At 42.1% G+C, this 9373-nt stretch overlaps 1 protein-coding gene across 1 annotated transcript; it reads right to left on the minus strand.

The window, feature by feature from the left end:
* Positions 1-21: 21 nt before the first annotated feature.
* On the minus strand, positions 22-8481 carry C9orf64 (C9orf64 homolog). Its single transcript, XM_001231513.7, has 4 exons — positions 8126-8481; positions 7161-7420; positions 2254-2449; positions 22-1282 (listed from the first exon to the last, which is right to left on the minus strand). The coding sequence occupies exons 1-4, from the start codon at positions 8460-8462 to the stop codon at positions 1050-1052; spliced, it is 1026 nt and encodes a 341-aa protein (XP_001231514.2). The 5' UTR covers positions 8463-8481; the 3' UTR covers positions 22-1049.
* Between the last annotated feature and the right edge of the window lie 892 nt (positions 8482-9373).

Here is a 9373-nt window from a genome sequence, read left to right on the forward strand (position 1 = left end):
AAGAACGGAGGCGGCGCCCGCTGATGCTCTGCACACTTTATTACGAGAGTTGCGCCGATCACTTAATAATAAAGCTTAGGAGCGTAAGGCGAGCTTTCCCCAGATAAAAGGAAGGACGGGTCACTTCAGTGTAGGGCTGGCAAAGTACACGCAGGCATAGCATCACCGCCAACCCATGCGCCCATGTTTGTGTACAGGGTTGCTCCAAAAGCAACACATCCTGTTTTATTACGTTGGCCCAGGATATCAGAGGTGAATGCTGGTGGTACAACAGGAGAAGCTGAACCTTCCCCCCAACATTCCATTCCATTTTGCTGGTCTGCAACAGATAGGAGCAGAGGGGCAGCCTGACAGAACGGTGTCTGACACAGAAGCACATATTAAGCAGAGGGATGGAAATGAATTCCTCCATGCAGAAAAAGTGGAACCCACTGACATTCACCAACACTTGCTGAGCATTTCTGGAGGCCAAACCATGAACGTGGGCACAGTGAGGTGGTGGGTGGTGCATTCCGTCAGTAAGGGCAGTGCCAGTGGGCCACGTCCCCTGGTGCAGAGTTTTACAGGCATGGCATGCTGATTTGTTCATTGCTGGCAAAATGTATAGCTACCTGTGGCCACCTTCTGGAAAAAAATAGTACTTTGTTGCTGAGAATCTGCTCTGTCAAACAGTGTTGCTGTGCTCTTTGTACCTGTAGCAGTTTTCATGGAAATAAATAGGAGGCATTACTTTCAGAGCAACCTATACATGTACATATACATGACTGTATGTATGCAGATACGTGTATATACCCATACACACAACTCAAAGCAAGAGTAATAAAATCCGTATCACTATAAATTTACAAATTTTCCAGCAATTTTACATTATTAACTCCAGTCTCAATCAGTATGTGATTCAAAGAAATCAAGCAAGTTACTCATATGTCATCAGAAAGTGTTTGTTTGATTTAGCAAGTTCCAAACCAGTATATGACAAATCACTGTATGAAAAAAAGGAACTGTAATTGAAAAGGAAACACAACAATACAGTAGCAATCTTGCTGGACTTAGTAATATATACACCGTACTCGGTGAAATGGAATATCTTTCATATCTTCCCTGTGGTCCCTGGCATAGTCCCAGAGATAGTAATCAAGTAAAACTGCATTGATCTGATCACGCATGTCTTGACCCTTCTTCTCATAGAGGTCCAGCAGATGTTTGCAGATTAGTGTGCAACACCAAATCGAACAACCACGGATCTCCACCTCCTCTCTGTCTCCAGACTTGAAAACAGTTCCTGTAGGACAAGAGACAGCAACTCAGTTACGTTCAGGAGACAGAATCCCCAGATATCCAGGATTTTCTATTTCTGTTTCACGTTTAAGCTATTCCAGGACCACAATTTCCACCCCTTATACAGTAACTACTTACTATGTTACTGTACATTTTCTGTGGATTACTGTACATAATTGTTAAGTTTGCCTCCTTTTCATTTAAGAAGCCATCCTTTATTCTAAGAGACTGGGCTTGGGGTGAGAACAGGTGGCTGGGCTATACAGTATATGACTATTTTGTTTCTGGAGTCAAAAGGGATACTCAAACATAATTCCAATTGGCTATTTTCTGCAAGGGGTAATTCTACTCTTCACTAAGATCAAAGATCAAGCAGATCACAACATTTCATGATGCATTTACCACCACAGAACACTTTATCTTTTCCATGAATCTTGGTATGGTCATTTCCACCACAGCCATTCAAACATACGGGTCATTTGATTATCTTGCTGTGAAACTAGAAAATCACTAACAGTAGTCCTACCTATAAACACAGTCATTGTGCAGTGCGAAAAGGATTGGTTTATGTTTTCATTCATTCAAGCTCCTAGTTAATAAGTACTGTAAGATGGAACCAGACCTGTGCAATTATCTTCTTTAAAAGCAATGGCATGTTTTCTTACAGTGGATGTTTATCTTATTACCTTGTTTGTCGCTCTTACAAATAGCAAGTCCTGTTGACTACTGACAAACAAGAATCCCCATGCTTTTCCACGTTCTTTGAACTAATGAAGAAATGGCTGTTTCTACTATCTAAATCTCAAAATCACAACCACAATCATACTGGAAAGTGCTGCCATCAACACTGGCTGTTTTGAAACTCTGAAATCAACCCTTAAGAGTCTCTTTACCCATACCTTGCCAGGGTTTAATCCCAGGAACAGACAGATTCAAAACAAAAGAATACTTTACAATAGTAAGGAAGGAACAAACCTTCGCGTAGCTTCTTCATTAGATCTTCAGAATATTTCATGGCTTTTAAATGAACAAGAACTTGAGGAATTCTGTAGTCAGCAAATATAGTCAGGCTAGAAATGTCTCCAAAAAAGCCATCTCCCTTGCCTTCCAATACACTCCATGTGTCAGCCACAAGTATTTGTGCCCGTTTGTAGAAAGACACCTTCTTTTTCTGATGAAAAAAATTCAGAGAGTTTAAGTGCTAGGGATGCTTCAATAAATACAGAAAATGAAAACAGAGAAAGACAGGTAAGTTATGTTGCCCTAGAAAACACAACAAGAGATGTATCTTGTTAAGCAAATATTAACTGAAACAATAAATAAAAGCGCAACTCTAAAAGTACCTTAAAATCTAAATACTGAACTGCACACAAATATAAAGTGCAATCCTCATTAAAAAGAGCAGTGGAATAAAAAATCACTTATATTGAAAAAATGCTCAGAAAACAGAAAACATTAATGCTGGTTTACTTCCACTTCACAAACAGCAGTCAAAGTCCTGCAAACACTCTTTCTGAAGCCCTAGAGCCCATAGAACATCCAAGCTAAGTAGCACGAATCAAACAGTTAACACATTTCATGAATTTCCCTTAAGAAAGCTTAATGTTGAGGAAAAAGAATTTTGCTGAAAACTGCAACACATGATTCTCAGTGTTGTCTAGTGTATACTGCTTATTGAAGACCACAGAGAAGAAAATGATTTCAGTAATTGTTGTATTCACAAGTATAAGGTCTTCTTAAACACTGCCTGGGTCTACTACTGTTACATTTTTTGTGTGTGCTGGTGTAAACCCTGCAAAAATTTACATACAAAAGGTACGTGATTACATACAAAAAGTATATGATTACTCACAAGGGAAAAAACTAACAATGTGCTAAAATCTGTGTGGGGTTGAGATTTCTATGACAAAATGCCCAGCTTCAGGGAAAAAATTCTCATAGTTTTTTGTTTTCGTCATTTTACAGACCAAATTTCCAGCTTTGGAGATATGTTTAACAACGTGATGTAACTGAAACAGTTAAGCAGAAACATAGATAGATGGGGATTCTGCTTACTTGAAGTTCTGTTCTAGCGCTCCTCATATAGCCAAAATTTCTAAGTGGCATTTCTGAAGGGTATTTCATTTTATATTACTGCTCAGATTTTACAGTCCATTCCTCGTAGCAGTTCATTCTTTTGCCATGAAATGCCATTGTACAAAAACACTGAAAACAAGATCTTCAACAACATTTCAGAGAACACCTCCTGCAAATATTCTGAAAACAAACTTCCTCTCTGCTTCATTCCCCACTCGACACAGACGCACACGTTTCCTTCTACAGAATTATACATTTCCTCTATTCAATAATGAAACAATGAAATACTGCTCAAAACTCTCCAGGGCAAATACATAAAATAATAATACACCAAATTCCATCACAGCTCCCAGTATCCTGAAGCTAATGAAAACCAAGGTCATTGCTCTTTTAGTAGCGTTAAGATCTTTCCAATGTAGTAAGCAACAGCACCATAGTAAGCAACAGCACCACATCATTCTGCAAGAGCAGTATGGAAGAGAGACTTTAAATTGAACTTTTCATCTCACGCTGCAGTTTGGAAGAAAAATACTGTCTGGGACTTCTCATGGATTTATAAGCTCATTGTTTCGGTTGGTAGTTTTTATGATGCACAGATCTGAAGTTTGAGAAGATTTTCTATATGGGAAAGACAATCAAGCTTTTATAGCAAATTTTCCCACCGTTCTTTGCTTGATAAAAAGCACTGTTGCTTTTTATCAGAAAGCAAGAAAAGCTCTGGATGAATGGTATTACCTCTCAAAGACCGTGTAATTTCTCCAAAAACTGAATATTTTACCTGATGGTGACAAACCTACACTTATTTTCCACAACTCTTCTGCCCTTGCACTCCAAGAAAAGCTACCACTTCTCCTCACTTACCACTCTACTACCTTTACTTTGAGAAGTATCAAGAGACAGAGCTAATTCAGGCCTATGGATATTCAAAGAAAGAAGGGATATTGCATTGGTAAATATATAAACGTGATAGCACAGCTAGAAAGAAAAGCAGAAAATAGCAAGAGACACAAATCTAACCACCTCTGTAAAAAATGATGGGAAACAAAAAGGTACACACATGCAGCATTGATGACTGGAAGCTTGGAAGGATTCAACTGTATGTGAGAACATGAAAATCCTGATAAGTAATTCAGTTTTTAAAGTTCTGCCAGTATTCAAAGTCAGCACAATGCCTAAATACGAAATACCCATACTAGGACAAAAAGACTTCAGGGGTTTTGGTTTGCACTTCACTGCATGGAAGCAAAAGAACACAGGCAATATGTAACTACATTCAGTAATGTGTAACTATGACAGATTTTTAGCATACAATTTGGAAAGACATGCAGCCTAAGAATTGTCTTAGTTTTACAAGTTCCTCAGGGACGTTAAATCATAGGAAAGCTGTAGCAGTTAGTGACAGTATGATTTACTGCAGTACAGAATTTATTCCCATACACGTTTCTATTACAGAAAGTAAATGAAAAACACCAGTATGTTGTCAGATACCTATGCCTCGTTCTCTTTTTAATGAAGGCAAATCTTTACTTGTGAGATCTCAACTGGCTGCACAGAAATGGTGTTGACAATATGATCCATGTCACTCTGTATTATGTTTTCTTAAAAAATATATATTTCAGAACAAATAAGGTGCAAACCTCATCTGCATTGTTTCACCCACTTTCAAAATACACAGCTTGCCTAGTGAAAGTAGAAAAACAGCTTCTGTGTTTATGCAATAGACTTCACTACTATGTCAGTACCTATGGACTGGGATCATTTTTGGAACAGCTTTTCATTCTGTAGTCTGCTGCTGCTTTTAGGGAGCCTTGCTTTATAAAGCACTCAGCACCATCTAATGAAAGACATTACATCAGTGAATACAGTCACTATAAAGATAAGAAAATATTTATCACTTGAAAAATGCCTGCTTTTTTGATCACAAAAGTCATCATAAAATGACCACTTACGTAAGAGTCCCAGTAAATTAAACCAGTAACATCAATGATAACTTACAGAGAACCTCTGATTTTTGAAGTTACTGAAGATAACAGTATCTTCATTGTAGGAGACAAAGAAGTAGAAAATGATGTCATCTACTCAGCATCACAGGTAAGTGAAAAATGCAGTTGGTTCAGAGGCCCAACGAACACTGTTGCAGGGCACTTCTTCCAAAGGCCTGTACAAGCTACTACTTAGCATAGGCTGCACTGGAGATAAAATAAGGTGTTCTGGTGATGTAACGTCTGAATAGTACCGCAGATGGTACAGAGCACACGTCACCAAGGCTTAAAAAAAAGGTGCTTGTTTAGGGACGACTGCAGAACACCAAACATGCTCTATTTACTTCCCATCAGTTTCTTTCAGAGAAACTGCTGCAAAAAGCTTATGTACTGTGTCAACTCTGACGTAAGTGGTGCGACACTTAGGGTTAGTTCTGGCCTGGAGCCATTCCTGCAAGGTCTATTGAACTAACGGCAGTTACAGATTCCTAGTAGTCAGTTGTTCTTTATACTACTGGAGTCTCATCTCCTTCATTAGATGCAAAGATCCTCATGGTAAATGAAAAAAAGAGAGTGAGAGGTACAAATTTTGGGAAAAAAAAAAAGACAAGAAAAATGAAGATTCTGATTTGTCAGGCAGAAATTATCTTACATGTTACACATTTATAAGACACAGAGTTGTGGTCAAACTTGGAGTACATCAGAGTAGATTACAACAGAGTGAAGAACACAGACAACCCACAAAAAAAAAAAAAAAAAAAAGTTCTCCACTAGGGATAGAAAAACAACAAAAAAGACTTATAATTATCACAAGATATATGTTCCTAGTCAGTTCAGCACTTCAGATGATGGATATTCATTTAGAGTTAATAAATGGTGTGATTTCGTTTTCAGAGGCTTAGACTGATAGAGAAATGAAATCTCAATACCTTTACCCTATGTTAAAGAAAACATATACTTTGGCCCAAGAGTATTTCAAAACCTAACTTCCCCATCTGTATTACTCATAACAATTTACATAATTAGATAACTCGCTTCAAAGTCTGATTTTCATTATACAGACTAATCCCATTACTGATTTGAAGTGGAATATTAAAATAATGCTATATTTCCCTTCAAATTCCTTTGAATTTTACTTCTGAGTTCCACAGAAATCATTATAGAATCAGAGAATTATAGAATTGCTCAGGCTGGAAAAGATGTTAAAGATCATCAAATCCAACCACAACCTAACCATATTACCCTAACTCTAACAACTCATCACAAAATCATGTCCCTGAGCACCACATCCAAATGGTTTTTCAGCACCTCCAGGGATGGCGACTCAACCACCTCCCTGGGGAGCCTATTCCAGAGCTTAACAACCCTTTCTGTAAAGAAGCTCTTCCTGATATCCAACCTAAACTTACCCTGGTGGTGAGGCCATTTCCCCTCATCCTGTCACCTGTCACCAGTGAGAAGGGAGAGAAGGGAGCAACCCTCTCTCCCTGCAATCATGTTTCAGGTATTTGAAAAGAGCAGTAAGGTCTGCCCTCAGCCTCCTCCTCCCGAGACTGAACAGCCCCAGGTCCTTCAGTTGCTCCTCATAGGGCATATTCTCCAAGCCCTTCACTAGCCTTGTGGCCCTTCTTTGGACCTTATGTTCAGTTTCCCTTCTTCTGTATTAAAAGCTGTGACAAATACACAAATTTTACACCAATTCTGAACTGACCGCCGCTCCAGGAAAAATAAATTAATAATAATAATAAAAAAATCACAATCTATCTTTTAAAGCCACAATCAGTAGTAAGTTCATAAAAAAATTCAGTGCCCCAACTAACTCACCTCAAAAACAGCTTCATCTCTGTAAGAAGGAAAGTTTTCCACCACAAGACGTAGTAGTTTCTGAGCGCTGTTCTCACTCATTTTAACACAGGTGAGGAAGGAGCCTCCAAACTTCTCCAACAGAACCGTTCCGCTTTCATTCAGCACCCGGTGCCTCTCTTCAAGCAGAGGCATGGGCACCTCTGTGTCGGAGCGGAACACTTGTCTGACCTGGTCCAGCGTCATGGTGGCATAGTACGATGCACTGGTAATGGGTATTCCTTCAGAAGAGTAAAAGCAAGATGTTAGGCTGCTGCGTCACACCCAGAGACCTCACACACGGACCCACCGCAACGGTAAGACTCAGAGAGCCTCTCAGCTCTTAAATCTGACACTGTCCAGTGAAGATCACACTCAAACAGCTGCTTAACACCACACGCGCTTGGTTGGTGTGATCCCTGCTCGGGCAGGAACTCCTGACATGCAGGATGGTGTGTTTCTTACTTTCTCCATGTGACTTTCCCCCACCGGTTTGTTTCCATCGTTCAGCATGGTGTACACACTGTCCTCCAGCCACACATAGCCATTACTATCAGTTTTTTTTGCCCGAGCTCCTCACTGTTACGTGTTTACAAGAAGGACTGTACTGCAAGCTCTCCTTTAACTCAAAAGGAAAGAAGGAGAAATTTTACTAAAGTCTCCCCCTGCAACATTCGAACACTTTTTTTTCTTCCAACGCGCGCACCCAGACGAGGCGGAAGGTCGGAACGCCGCCGCGCAGGCACGTGCTTTTCAGACGGCTGTCAGCTTGGCGCGGCCTTCTCGTTCGCCATGGAAACACCCGAAGTCACAAAGCGCTGACGGCAGACAGCCTGAAGCCGTTTTTACAAGACGGGGGACCTCCCTTCCCCCCGCGGCAGCCGCCCACCCACGGACAGCCCCGCACGGCCTCCGCTCGCGGCCCGCCCCGCCCCGCCCGCACTGACCGTCATCCAGCGCGCGGTTGACGGCGGCGCAGAGCGCCCAGTAGCCGCTGTACGCCTTCCCCTTGTAGCGCACCAGGCACTTCTGCTCGGCACTCTCGGACCAGAAGGAGAAGTTGAGGGTGTCCACCAGGAACACCCAGCTCACCGCCTCCTCGCTGGCGGCTCGCGGGTTCAGCTCGTGCAGCGACTTCCATCCCGACAGGCCGAACGCCGCCTCCGACGCTTTATCGAACAGCGACTCGGCCACCTTTCTCGCTCCCTCCTCGTCCACCGACACGTCTCGGCTGCGGCCCGCGATGAACCGGGCGGACTCCAGCGGGGACGGGAGCGCCTCCATGCCGCCGCCTCCCGCGGGTAGGAGACGCGGGCGTTTTCCGGCCGCCACGCCCCGGCGGGCCCCACCTCGGGCGCTGCCGGCCCTCCGGCGGCGGAGCGCCACTTCCCGCCTCACACTGCGCAGGCGCGAGGCGGGCAGCGCGGGTTGGGGCCGCCCCCAGTGAGGCGAGCGGCGCGCGGCGGAGCGGCGTCGTGGCCCGCGTGGCTGAACGCACGCACAAAAAAAATATGAGACCGAGGCGTCGTGCTTCCCTCACCCTTTGTTATCGGAAAGCCAGCCTCGTTTCCCTGAACACGAAGCAGCTCGGTAGCTGTCTTTATTGTCTTTAAAGGACCGGCTCCCATGCCGGGCCCACGACCCCTCCCATCCTACCAAGGCAGGAATTACCCCCACCCCGATAAAAAAGGGGAAGCAAAGCGTCCTACCTGCTGCTAAGGGGAAACAAAGAATGCACTCATACGTGTATGCAAGTCGGTTTGCAGTTTTTAATTTATTTTTGTTTTTTATTTAGGAAGTGAAATTTAAGACTCAAACTATAAATACAAATGCAAAGGTAATTACACATGAGATATTCAGGAGGCTTTTCTTTTTTTTTTTCTTTTTTCTTTTTTTTTTTTTATTTCTCACATATTTCCTATGGCATTAAACATACAGCAGGGAAATCAAACAGGGTTAAGTCTTGTATACAACAAAAACAGGTTACAGTTATATACTGTCAATTTGCCAATTCTTAAGAATGCCTACCTCATACAAATGAAAGCTCTGAGAACAGCTAACCAACTGCCATTTCTAAGTGTTATTTGCATTAAGCGAGCTGTCTAGAACCAGTGTGCTTTACCACTGCTTACTCAGTGACATCACAAAGTTTTTAAATATTTTATTTATATACTGTCACCAATATATAGAGGTAC

This window comes from Gallus gallus, chromosome Z (genome assembly GCF_016699485.2).
Source record: "Gallus gallus isolate bGalGal1 chromosome Z, bGalGal1.mat.broiler.GRCg7b, whole genome shotgun sequence".
Taxonomy (NCBI): Eukaryota; Metazoa; Chordata; class Aves; order Galliformes; family Phasianidae; genus Gallus; species Gallus gallus.